The sequence below is a fragment of the Bufo gargarizans genome, chromosome 2 (assembly GCF_014858855.1).
Source record: "Bufo gargarizans isolate SCDJY-AF-19 chromosome 2, ASM1485885v1, whole genome shotgun sequence".
Lineage (NCBI taxonomy): Eukaryota > Metazoa > Chordata > Amphibia > Anura > Bufonidae > Bufo > Bufo gargarizans.
Genome location: NC_058081.1, coordinates 502,289,343 through 502,303,232, shown reverse-complemented (window position 1 = coordinate 502,303,232; position 13,890 = coordinate 502,289,343). Strand labels below are relative to the sequence as shown.

The 13,890-nt window shown below is 45.0% G+C and overlaps 1 protein-coding gene across 2 annotated transcripts in view; it reads right to left on the bottom strand.

The window, feature by feature from the left end:
* Positions 1 to 13,890, bottom strand: part of CYFIP2 (cytoplasmic FMR1 interacting protein 2) — a 110,728-nt gene that overhangs the window by 15,217 nt on the left and 81,621 nt on the right. For both annotated transcript variants that reach the window (XM_044281251.1, XM_044281250.1), the window contains exons 23-25: positions 5,689 to 5,888; positions 5,478 to 5,565; positions 5,076 to 5,219 (exon numbers count right to left, since the gene is read on the bottom strand). In XM_044281251.1, coding sequence (XP_044137186.1) covers positions 5,076 to 5,219; positions 5,478 to 5,565; positions 5,689 to 5,888 — 432 coding nt within the window. The remainder of the gene's footprint in view (positions 1 to 5,075; positions 5,220 to 5,477; positions 5,566 to 5,688; positions 5,889 to 13,890) is intronic.

Sequence of the window (13,890 nt, the reverse complement as noted above, 5' to 3'; positions counted from 1 at the left end):
CATTCCAACTTCTCTGGCCCATTAGAAAGGAACAGAATGTAAATTGTAATGAGGGTAATCTTCTTACTGGTGACTGTATCTGTGCGTTATAACCTCATCAGCTGTGACTCTGACTCTTCAACTAACACAGCATCTTAGGCTGAGTTCACACTTTAGTTATTTGATCAGTTATTTCTATCAGCCAAAACCAGGTGCAGGTCAAAAACGCAGAACAGGAGCAGATCAATCCATTACACCAGATTGAGTAGGCTTCACTACTGGTTTGGGCTCTCAATAAGGACTCATGCACACGGCCTTTGTTTTTGCGGCTCGGATGTGGACCCATTCACTTCAATGGGGCTGCAAAAGATGCGGACAGCACACGAAAATAGGCAGTTATATCAATGGCTGTCCGTGCACATGGACGCCATCCGTGTTTTGCAGATCCGCAATTTGCGGACCGCAAAACACACAACGGTTGTGTGTGCATGTAGCCTAACTGATGGAAATAACTGACCAAATAACTGATCTGTGAACTTGGCCTTAGGCCTCTGGCTTTTTCAGTACTTTCCAGGCCGCAAAAAACGGATCCGCAAAAAAAGCGGATGACGCCCGTGTGCATTCAGTTTTTTTGCAGAACGGAACAGCTAGCCCCTGATAGGACAGTCCTATCCTTGTCCGCTATGCGGACAAAAATTGGACATGTTCTATCTTTGAACAGAACGGAAAAGTGTAAATACAGAAATGGAAGGCATACAGAGTACCTTCGTTTTTTTTTTTTCGGATCCACTGAAATGAATATTCCCGTATACGGTCTGTATACGGAACGCAAAAAATGGAACGGAAACGGCGAAAAAAAACATTTGTGTGCAAGAGGCCTTATGGATAGGAAATGAGTTTCTCTATTTATTCCCCCAATGTGAGCCTCATATGAATGAACTGAGAAACCGACTTCCTGGCCACACAGAAGACGCGGTGTCAGTTGGAGAGTCAGAAAGGCACATTTATTAAGGCCTCTTTCACACGGGCGTCATGTTTTTTGCCCGGATAAGAGCCGGGTGCGTTGCGGGAAAATGCGCGATTTTTCCGCGCGAGTGCAAAACATTGTCATGCGTTTTGCACTCGCGTGAGAAAAATCACGCATGTTTGGTACCCAGACCCGAACTTCTTCACAGAAGTTCGGGCTTGGGATTGATGTTCTGAAGATTGTATTATTTTCCCTTATAACATGGTTATAAGGGAAAATAATAGCATTCTGAATACAGAATGCTTAGTATAATAGGGCTGGAAGGGTTAAAAATAATAAAAAAGTTAACTCACCTTCTCCTCTTGTTAGCGTAGATCCCGGTCTGTTCTTTAGCTGTGGACTGAATGACCTGAGGTGATGTCAGATCACATGCTCCAATCACATGGTCCATCACCATGGTGATGGAGCATGTGATCTGACGTCATCAAAGGTCCTTCAGCCACAGCTAAAGAACAGACCGGGATCTACGCTAACAAGAGGAGAAGGTGAGTTAACTTTTTTTTATTATTTTTAACCCTTCCAGCACTATTGTACTAAGCATTCTGTATTCAGAATGCTATTATTTTCCCTTATAACCATGTTATAAGGGAAAATAATACAGTGAATAGACTGTCACCTAGAACCCATGCGTGAAAATCGCACCGCATCCGCACTTGCTTGCGGATGCTTGCGATTTTCACGCAACCCCATTCATTTCTATAGGGCCTGCGTTACGTGAAAAACGCACAAAGAGGAGCATGCTGCGATTTTCACGCAACGCATAAGTGATGCGTGAAAATCACCGCTCGTGTGCACAGCCCCATAGAAATGAATGGGTCAGGATTCAGTGCGGGTGCAATGCGTTCACCGCACGCATCGCACCCGCACGGAAAACTCGCCCGTGTGAAAGGGGCCTAAAGGTTTGAAGCCACAAAGATATTGTAAAAAAGCTGCAAATGACAGCGCACATCATATTTGCAGCATAATTAGTAATGTTTTGAGCTTCTACCCACAGAAACGGGGTGGGGATTATCAAAGGGGGGGGGGGCCTCCACAGCCCCCCCAGATTTACTATAATTTACAGCATAAACCCACATAAATTATAGCCGTTATCTATAATACCTCATAGCTGGTTTAGATTTCAGTTGCTGGCGCATGAGCTGCTGGAAAATGCGCTAAAAGATTACCTTCAGGCCCCTTTCACACGAGCGTGACGGATTAGGTCCGGATGCGTTCAGGGTGCGTTCAGTGAAACTCGCACTATTTTGCAAGCAAGTTCAGTCAGTTTTGTCTGCGATTGCATTCAGTTTTTTCCGCGCGGGTGCAATGCGTTTTGATGCGTTTTTCACGCGCGTGATAAAAAACTGAAGGTTTACAAACAACATCTCTTAGCAATCATCAGTGAAAAATGCATCGCACCCGCACTTGCTTGCGGATGCAATGCGTTTTTCACGCAGCCCCATTCACTTCTATGGGGCCAGGGCTGCGTTAAAAACGCAGAATATAGAACATGCTGCGATTTTCACGCAACGCAGAACTGATGCGTGAAAAACAATGCTCATGTACACAGACCCATTGAAATGAATGGGTCAGGATTCAGTGCGGGTGCTATGCGTTCACGTCACGCATTGCACCCGCGCGGAAAACTCGCTCGTGTGAAAGGGGCCTCACTATTATTTACATCATGTAACTTTCTAAGGCCCCTTTCACACGAGCGTGACGGATTAGGTCCGGATGCGTTCAGGGTGCGTTCAGTGAAACTCGCACTATTTTGCAAGCAAGTTCAGTCAGTTTTGTCTGCGATTGCATTCAGTTTTTTCCGCGCGGGTGCAATGCGTTTTGATGCGTTTTTCACGCGCGTGATAAAAAACTGAAGGTTTACAAACAACATCTCTTAGCAATCATCAGTGAAAAATGCATCGCACCCGCACTTGCTTGCGGATGCAATGCGTTTTTCACGCAGCCCCATTCACTTCTATGGGGCCAGGGCTGCGTTAAAAACGCAGAATATAGAACATGCTGCGATTTTCACGCAACGCAGAACTGATGCGTGAAAAACAATGCTCATGTACACAGACCCATTGAAATGAATGGGTCAGGATTCAGTGCGGGTGCTATGCGTTCACGTCACACATTGCACCCGCGCGGAAAACTCGCTCGTGTGAAAGGGGCCTCACTATTATTTACATCATGTAACTTTCTAAGGCCCCTTTCACACGAGCGTGACGGATTAGGTCCGGATGCGTTCAGTGAAACTTGCACTATTTTGCAAGCAAGTTCAGTCAGTTTTGTCTGCGATTGCGTTTAGTTGTTCAGTTTTTTCCGTGCGGGTGCAATGCGTTTTGATGCGTTTTTCATGTGCGTGATAAAAAACTGAATGTTTACAAACAACATCTCTTAGCAACCATCAGTGAAATACACATCTCACCCGCACTTGCTTGCAGATGCTTGCGTTTTTCACGCAGCCCCATTCACTTCTATGGGGCCAGGGCTGCGTAAAAAATGCAGAATATAGAACATGCTGCGATTTTCACGCAACGCAGAAGTGATGCGTGAAAAACAACGCTCATGTACACAGACCCATGGAAATTAATGGGTCAGGATTCAGTGCGGGTGCTATGCGTTCACGTCACACATTTCACCCGCGCGGAAAACTCGCTCGTGTGAAAGGGACCTAATAGTACTCAGAAAAAACTATTTTGTGGGTTTTCCTTCTTTCAGGACAGATACTACTCTCTTATTAAATCCACTCCTGTTTTTAATTTTATAAAACTGCATCAAAAAACCTGAACGTGTGATCAGACCCTAACCCTAACCCTGGTTTCACACCTAGGCGTTTCTCAAACGCGCGTTTTTATGCGCGTTTTTTTTAATAGTGAACGCGCGTTTGACGCGCGTTTGGGTGATTGACAGCAGTGTTGTCCAAAGAGTCTATGGCCCAAACGCGCGTCAAACGCGCCAAAAAAAGCTCCTGTACTTGTTTGAGCGTCGGGCGTTTTACAGCGCGATCGTACGCGCTGTAAAACGCCCAGGTGAGAACCATTCCCATAGGGAATCATTGGTTTCTCTGTGTTGAGCGTTTTACAGCGCGTAGGAACGCGCTGTAAAACGCTCAGGTCTGAACTTAGGGTTAGTTCACACTTGCGCGTTTTACAGCGCGTTCCTACGCGCTGTAAAACGCGCAACACATGAAAACCAATGCTTCCCTATGGGGCTGGTTCACATTTTCGCGTTTTACAGCGCGTTTGAACGCGCTGTAAAACGCCCGACGCTCAAACAAGTACAGGAGCTTTTTTTGGCGCGTTTGACGCGCGTTTGGGCCATAGACTCTTTGGACAACACTGCTGTCAATCACCCAAACGCGCGTCAAACGCGCGTTCACTATTAAAAAAAACGCGCGACAAAAACGCGCATAGAAACGCGCGTTTGAGAAACGCCTAGGTGTGAAACCAGGGTTAAAGTCAGAGTTCAGCTCTGTACAATGTCCCAAATTATTCACACATTTTGAAGATGAATGGTCTCTTAACTGTTGCCCTCCAGCTCTTGCAAAACTACAACTCCCAGCATTTCCTGACAGCTGTCTAAGCATTCTGGATATTGTGGTTTTGCATCAGCCAGAAAGGCACAAATTGGAGACCACTGACATATGATGAGATCAAATAATGGTACTACAAGCTGCCTAGAAGAGCCCCGAGAACAGTATAATTTAGTAATTGAGGCTGGGTTCACACCTGAGCGTTTTACAGCGCGTTCCTACGCACTGTAAAACGCTCAACAGGCAAGAACCAATGATTCCCTATGGGAATGGTTCTCACCTGAGCGTTTTACAGCGCGTACGATCGCGCTGTAAAATGCCCGACGCCCCAAGAAGTACATGAGCTTCTTTGGGGCGTCTTGTCGCGCGTTCCCGTACATAGACTTCAGCGGGAACGCGCGACAATGGGCATTCGCTTGTCTCTGTATGCGCGATTGCAAACGCCCGTACAATCGCGCATACAGAGCGCTCCATCGCGAACGCTCAGGTCTGAACCCAGCGTTAGGGTTTAATCTTATCTCGAGTACATTCAACCATAAACTAGCCCCATCTTACCAGACTTTTGACGATCTTCAATAGTTCCTCCATCACCACAGCAATCCCCTGATAACCCAGCAAGCGGCAGATTGTTTTGAAGTGTGGCGGACCGACAAAATTTCTGTATGAACTATATATGTGGCTGTAGGCTATATTGAGAGGCTACAGAAGAAGGTTGAAAAAACACCAGTCACACCTCAATGTAAAGTCGATTAGTTTTTTGTAATAAGATACAGTAATGATTAAACTAGTCTCTAATAATATGGAAAACAAGAATATTACTGTAAGGACACAGTCTGAAGCAGCAAAAGGGTGAGAATTAAGTCATAAAGGGGTATGATCGTAGCAGCCTGTAGAGAGAAGGCAGACAATCATGGCGGTCCTTGTTGCAGACCGACTTCTATACTAGAAGACACTTACCTTTGATCCATACAGATAATAAGGCTGTACATTGGCTGGCTTGTCTCTCTGTGGCTCCTGTGTGAAAGGGATAGCTGTACGGACAAACCTGAAAAAGATGTAAAAAGGTTAAACAGATAACGCTATATTCTATATGCTATATTCCAAGCGGTACAATTCGTCCTTATGTACAGTGTAAATAAGGCTGTGACCTCAGGAGTATTTAACCCACCGATTGGTTGAACCATTGTAGCAATAGTTGGGCAAGAAGTCAAAGTTGAGCTCCCAAAAGACGTGCAATGTGTTTCTTCCATATGGAGCAGATACGTTGTGATTGGCCTCTCGGAACATGGCGTCAAAGCTGTCCAATGTTAAGTGCTTAGAAAGTAGTCTGTGTGTCAGGCGATTGATGTCAAGAAGCCATTCCAGTTCCTGAAGACAAGAACACGGGCGAGGAGGTTATTGTCAGTGATGGTTATGAAAGATGTGGTAAGGGAAAACAATGAGTTGCCCATAGCAATTATAAAAAAAAAATAACACTACAAAAGTAGTTATTTTATAACATTCTGTTGGATCTGTCCATGATAGTGCCACACCACCCATGCTGGAGCTCATGAGTCCTTTAAAGAGGATCAGTCATGACTAAGACATGTCTGCATTAGTAACCACTTCCATTTGTGCTAAAATAATTTTTGCATCTCTTCTTAAACTCTGCATTGTTATTCCTCCTGCATATGTATGAATAAGTTGATAATTGTGCACGACCGTTCCCATCTGCCAGTAGAGTGTGTTTGATGTCCAATCAGTGCTGTTAGTGTCAGAATGTGTAGATACACACTATACAAGTTCTAAGTAAAGATGCTCTAGAATACAAGTATTTACTAAAACAGACATGTCAGGAGAGGAAATCCAGCACAGGAGTATTTTTGTGAGCGTACCATTTTTGAAATTTTACTATATTGTACTGCAGATATAATAGATATCAAAATGGGAAAAAGGCAATACTTCATTTCCCCTGCTATGGTGCTGCAGTGGGACTAAAACCATTCTGACAGGGTTTCCAACAGATTAAGGGCTCATGCACAGTTGCAGTTTTTGCGGTCCGCAAATTGCAGATCCCCAAAACACGGATACCAGCTGCATGTGTTCCGCATTTTGCAGAACAGAACGTCCTGCACTCTATAGAACTTTCCTATCCTTGTCTGTAATATGGACAAGAAAAGGACAATTTTTTTGAAGGGCCGCGGAATGGACATACGGATGCAGATCGGTTGCGGACCAAAAATACGTTCATGTGCACTAGACCTAAGGCCTCATGCACACGACCGTTGTTGTGTTCCGTTCCGCAAAATGGGGTTCCGTTGTTCCGTGATCCATTTCCATTTTTGTTTCCGTGTGTCTTCCTTTATTTTTGGAGGATCACCAGACATGAAGGAAAGTAAAAAAAAAATCTAAGACAGGTTTGCCATGCAAATGATAGGAAAAAAACGGACGCGGACGACAATCTTGTGTGCGTCCGTGTTTTTTAGCGGTCCAATTGGCTTGAATGGGTCCGCAAACCGTTTTCCGCGAAAATAATAGGACAGGTTATATTTTTTTGACGGACTGGAACCACGGATCACGGACGCGGATGACAAACGGTGCATTAGCCGAGTTTTCAACGAACCCATTGAAGTCAATGGGTCCACAGAAAATCATGAAAAACGGCACAACGGACATGGAATAAAACAACGGTTGTGTGCATGAGGCCTAAAGCTGATTGCTGAGATCTCAGCTGCAACACACCCTTTGATTATTATTTTTTTCCAACAACAATTCTGAAAAAAGGAGGCTGTCGAAAACCGGAAACTTCTTTAGGTTGGGTTCACACTTGCATATTTAAGCACTTATATGGTTTTATAGTGGAGTTAATTCACCTGCCGTTTTTAGGTATGTTTAAAAACAAAACAAAACACCAGCTCCAGATATTAGTGAAAGGCCTATTGGAAAAATGAAACAGGACACAAACTTTTTTTTGCTACTGACCTTTTTGTTAATTAGGCGGTGTGTTTTTTGGACATTTTTAAAGAGGACCTGTCACCTCTCCTGACATGCCTGTTTTAATAGCTCCATGCATTCCCCATGCAATAACAATTCCAGAGCTTCTATTCTTATGTCTCTATGTTGTGCCATTCCTTTATTATTTCTATTAGAAGTTATTAATGAATTGCTTGCCGTCTGCAGAGGTACAGAGGGGGAGGTAACCAGTTTGGGGGGGGGGGGGTGTACCTGCACAGTCCGACAATGGCAGCACTGATTGGATAGAGTAAGACTGTGCAGGTACACCCCCAACTAGTTACCTCCCCTCTGTACCCTTACTGCAGACTGCTAGCAGTTCATTCATAACTTCTAGTACAACATAGAACCATAGGAATAGATGCTCCAGAATTGTTGTTACATGGGGAATACTGTCACCACCAGACATCTGAGAAGCTCTGACAGACGTCTAGAACCTCCTCCTTGAGGTTCCTTTGTTTTGCTTTCATTTTCTCATCTCGTTAGCCTCTCTCAGCTGTCATATAGTTGCACTGATTGCATCCCTTTAAATCCTTCTCCCATAGTGCATCACTTTGCAGTTTATACAACTTCCTGGAGTGTGTGCATGCGGTTCCTACTTCTGAGTCTTCTACAAGATAAGTTTTGTTCATTTATTTGTGTCTTTCTGTTTGCTGGATCCCAGGTGACCCTGACTCCCTCCGTATCTAGAGTAGGGAGCCGGTGGTCGTGTCCCCTCACTATTATAGGGTGTTCAGGTGTTATACAGTCGAGGTACGAGGATATGCGATCATCTACCATTGGGATTTTTGCATAGGCTGAGCAGTCAGGGAGAGAGCCAGGTCTGATGCAGGGCTCTCCCTTTTTGTTCCTTAGTTTTGGATCCAGTCAGTCGTATATTCATTTTGTGTTTTCTAGTTTCCTGCACACCTTCCGTGACATTATAAACCGCCAAAACCGTCTCAAGCATGGATCCGGTTTCACTTTTGACTGAACGCATGCAGGGTCTTTCATTGGAGGTAGCAGATCTCCGTAAGACTCTTTCTCAGTTTCAAGTGACCGGTTCAGCTTGCGTTGATGGAGCTTGTTCTGAGCCTAAGATCTCGCTCTCGGATACGTTCTCCGGGGGTAGTGAGAATTTTGTGCGTTTTAGAGAGGCTTGCAAACTCAATTTTCGCCTACTTCCCCATTCCTCTGGTGATGAGGAACGGAGGGTGGGGATCATCATATCGCTGCTCAGGGATAACGCTCAGTCCTGGGCCTTTTCGCTGCCGGTGGGGGCACGGCCCCTCCGTTCAGTGGATGATTTTTTTTTAGCCCTGGGTCAGATATATGATGATCCGGATCGTGTTGCTCTGACTGAGTCTAGACTACGTCTTTTATGTCAGGGTAAACAATCCGCAGAGATATACTATTCAGAATTTCGGAGATGGGCAGCTGATACTGGTTGGAATGATGCTGCACTCCGAAGTCAATTTTGCCATGGTCTTTCAGAGGGATTAAAAGATGCATTTGCCTTTCATGAGAGGCCTACCTCCTTGGACTCTGCCATGTCTCGGGCCGTTCGTATTGACAGGCGTCTTAGAGAGAGAGGAGAGATCACTCCTTCCTGTCATACTCAATCCCACGACAGTGCGGCGGTCTCATTCTGTGCACAGGGGTCTCAGTCGCTGTCAACCCTTTCTGAGCAGGAGCCCATGCAGCTGGGTTTGATTGCCTCTAACAATAGAAGATTCAGCCCTCATGGGAAGGTTTGTTTCTGTTGTGGAGGTATAAATCATTTGGCAAATGTTTGTCCCTCTAGGAGATTCAGGCAGTTTTTTGAGAGTAATAAAGAAACAAAAAGGAAAAAATCCTTTAAAAATGTTCCATCTGTTACCATTGGCAAGGTTGATGCGGAAAAGGTTTTCCGTTTGCTTGTAGTTCCCGTTTTGTCCTACCTGCCAGGGTGGCGCTAGAGAGCAAGAACATTTTTTGTGAGATTTTTGTAGATAGTGGAGCAGCTGTCAATCTCATTGATAATCAATTTGCTATAACTCATGGTTTCCAGGTATGCACTTTGGGAAAGGATATACCTGTTTTTGCTATTGATTCCGCTCCACTTTCTCAGAAATCATTAAAGGGCATAATTCACAATATCCGTTTGATTGTGAGTGATGCTCATGTTGAGGATTTGTCATGTTTCGTCCTTAGCGGGTTGCCTACTCCTCTAGTGTTGGGGCTACCCTGGCTCACTAAACATAACCCCACCATTGATTGGCAAGCGAGGCAAATAAATGGTTGGAGTGACTTTTGCAGAGAGAATTGCCTCACGACATCTGTTTCTGAGGTTTCTACTAAGACTGTACCATCTTTTCTCTCTGAATTTTCGGATGTCTTCTCTGAGAGTGGTGTTCAGGACTTGCCCCCGCACAGGGAGTACGATTGCCCTATTAATCTCATCCCAGGCGCCAAGCTGCCTAAATCTCGTTTATACAATCTCTCCCAACCTGAAAGGGTCGCTATGCGTGCTTATATCTCTGAGAGTCTGAGAAAGGGACACATACGACCCTCGAAGTCACCTGTTGCCGCTGGTTTTTTCTTTGTTAAGAAAAAAGATAGTTCTTTAAGACCTTGTCTGGATTTCAGGGAGCTGAACAGTATCACAATTCGTGACCCTTATCCGCTTCCTTTGATCCCGTACCTGTTTAACCAGATTGTTGGGGCTAAAGTTTTTTCCAAGTTGGATCTAAGAGGGGCATACAACCTGGTCAGGGTCAGAGAAGGAGACGAATGGAAGACGACCTTCAATACCCCTGAGGGCCATTTCGAGAATTTGGTTATGCCTTTTGGTTTGATGAATGCTCCAGCCGTCTTTCAGCATTTTGTGAACAGCATTTTTTATCATTTAATGGGGAAATTTGGATTAGTGTATCTGGATGACATTTAGATTTTTTCTCCTGATTTCAAAACTCATAGGGAACACTTACGTCAGGTTTTGCTCATCCTGCGGGAGAATAAATTGTACGCTAAACTGGAGAAATGTGTGTTTGCAGTTCCAGAAATTCAATTTCTGGGGTTTCTTCTCTCCGCTTCTGGTTTTCGCATGGACCCCGAGAAGGTCCGCGCTGTGCTTGAGTGGGAGCTTCCTGAGAATCAGAAGGCGCTGATGCGTTTTTTGGGCTTTGCCAATTATTACAGGAAGTTTATTTTGAATTATTCCTCTGTTGTTAAACCACTCACTGATATGACTAGAAAGGGGGTAGATTTTTCCTCCTGGTCGGTAGAGGCGCGTAAGGCCTTTTCTAATATCAAGGAGAGTTTTGCTTCCGCTCCCATCTTGGTACAACCTGATATTTCTCTACCCTTCATAGTTGAGGTTGATGCTTCTGAGGTGGGTGTGGGTGCGGTCTTGTCTCAGGGTCCCTCTCCTGCCAAATGGCGACCGTGTGCCTTTTTCTCGAAGAAACTCTCCTCCGCAGAGAGAAATTACGATGTGGGAGATAGGGAGTTGTTGGCCATCAAATTGGCTTTTGAGGAATGGCGCCATTGGCTAGAGGGAGCCAGACACCCTATTACCGTGTTTACTGACCATAAGAATCTGGCCTACTTGGAGTCAGCCAAGCGTCTGAACCCGAGACAGGCCAGATGGTCTTTGTTCTTTTCCAGGTTTAATTTTGTTGTCACGTTCCGCCCTGGGGTTAAGAATGTGAAGGCGGATGCCCTGTCACGTTGTTTTCCGGGAGGTGGGAATTTTGAAGACCCGGGTCCCATTTTGGCTGAAGGTGTGGTGGTCTCTGCTCTTTATCCTGAATTAGAGGCAGAGGTTCAGGTAGCCCAGTCAGAGGCTCCTGATCTTTGTCCTCCTGGGAGGTTGTTTGTGCCTCTCGCTTTAAGACACAAGATTTTTAAGGAACACCACGATACTGTCCTTGCTGGGCACCCGGGGGCAAGAGCCACAGTGGATCTCATCGCTCTGAGATTCTGCTGGCCGGCGCTTCGTAAGTCGGTTGAGGGTTTTGTGGCAGCCTGCGAGACCTGCGCTCGTGCCAAAGTCCCTCATTCACGGTCATCAGGTCTTCTCCTTCCCTTACCCATTCCTTCCCGTCCTTGGACACATCTGTCCATGGACTTCATTACAGACCTGCCTCGTTCCTCGGGGAAGACTGTGATTCTGGTGGTGGTGGACCGTTTAGCAAAATGGTGCATTTCATCCCTTTTCCTGGCTTGCCCAATGCTAAGACGCTGGCGCAGGCATTTATTGATCACATTGTCAAATTGCATGGTATTCCTTCAGACATAGTCTCTGATAGGGGCACGCAGTTTGTTTCCAGATTCTGGAAGGCTTTCTGTTCTCGCTTGGGGGTTCGGTTGTCATTCTCTTCTGCTTTCCACCCGCAGTCGAATGTCCAGACAGAGCGCGTCAATCAGAATCTGGAGACATATCTGCGCTGTTTTGTGGCGGAGAATCAGGAGGATTGGTGTTCTTTTTTGTCTCTTGCTGAGTTTGCTTTAAATAACCGTCGTCAGGAGTCCTCTGATAAGTCACCATTTTTTGGTGCATATGGGTTTCATCCGCAGTTTGGGACATTCTCGGGAGAGGGGTCTTCTGGTTTACCTGATGAGGACAGATTCTCCTCGTCTTTGTCATCTATTTGGCAAAAGATTCAGGATAATCTAAAGAGCATGAGTGAGAGATATAAGCGTGTGGCGGATAAGAGACGTGTGCCTGGTCCGGACCTGAATGTTGGTGATCTGGTGTGGTTGTCTACTAAGAATATCAAATTGAAGGTTCCCTCCTGGAAGTTGGGTCCTAAGTTTATTGGGCCTTACAAAATCTTGTCCGTCATCAATCCTGTTGCCTACCGTCTTGATCTTCCTCAGACTTGGAAGATCCATAATGTTTTTCATAAGTCCTTATTAAAACCTTATGTCCAACCCATTGTACCCTCGTCTTTGCCTCCTCCTCCGATTGTGGTTGATGGTAATCTTGAATTTCAGGTCTCTAGGATTGTGGATTCTCGTGTTGTCCGCGGTTCTCTCCAGTACCTCGTTCATTGGGAGGGTTATGGTCCTGAGGAGAGGATGTGGGTCCCAGTGACAGACATTAAGGCCACTCGTCTCATCAGGGCTTTCCATAGGTCCCATCCTGAGAAGGTGGGCTCTGAGTGTCCGGAGTCCACTCGTAGAAGGAGGGGTACTGTCACCACCAGACATCTGAGAAGCTCTGACAGACGTCTAGAACCTCATCCTTTGTTTTGCTTTCATTTTCTCATCTCGTTAGCCTCTCTCAGCTGTCATGTAGTTGCACTGATTGCATCCCTTTAAATCCTTTTCCCATAGTGCATCACTTTGCGGTTTATACAACTTCCTGGAGTGTGTGCGGTTCCTACTTCTGAGTCTTCTACAAGATAAGTTTTGTTCATTTATTTGTGTCTTTCTGTTTGCTGGATCCCAGGTGACCCTGACTCCCTCCGTATCTAGAGTAGGGAGCCAGTGGTCGTGTCCCCTCACTATTATAGGGTGTTCAGGTGTTATACAGTCGAGGTACGAGGATATGCGATCATCTACCATTGGGATTTTCGCATAGGCTGAGCAGTCAGGGAGAGAGCCAGTTCTGATGCAGGGCTCTCCCTTTTTGTTCCTTAGTTTTGGATCCAGTCAGTCGTATATTCATTTTGTGTTTTCTAGTTTCCTGCACACCTTCCGTGACAAATACATGTCAGGAGAAGGGGCAGGTCCTCTTTAAGCTTTTGTCGTTTTTTTTCTGGGATTTCAAAAACTCATTCTCTGTAGGGGCAAAAATTGTTTACATGCCACAAAAAAAGTCATATAAACTGCATGCTGCACAAAAAAAAACCCGAAAGGGGTTCCTATGGTGTTTTTTTTACAGTTGTTTCTTTACTGCCAGTCCAATTTCACGTTAGTAGGAACCCTAAGGCCACCTGCATGCATTACGGAATTTGTGCGGATTTTCCGCACAGATTCCTGTGCAGAAAAACGGCAGCGTATTACAGTACCAGCAAAGTGTACGAAATTACACAAATCTCATGTTCACTTTGCATTTTTTTTCTATGCGGAAATTGACCTGCCATATTGACCTGCCATGTTGATTTCAAAATAAATATCATGTCAATTATAAAAGTGAAATATGAGACGCACAGGAGTGGAGGAAACCACAGAAGGAGGTGCTCACAGTAAAGAGGATTCGCCCCTCCTCTAAAAATTTAAACTGTGAAATAGAAAATACTGGGCACTCTCTCTGTAGGCAGAACCATGCGATTAGAGGAAATATGCCAATATGTAATGGATAGGTTTATTAACATATAAGAATAGCCATACAATTCATACACATATACAAATAAAAATAAAAATATCCCCAAAATTAAGCGCATACATCTAATACATATAAGAATGGGGC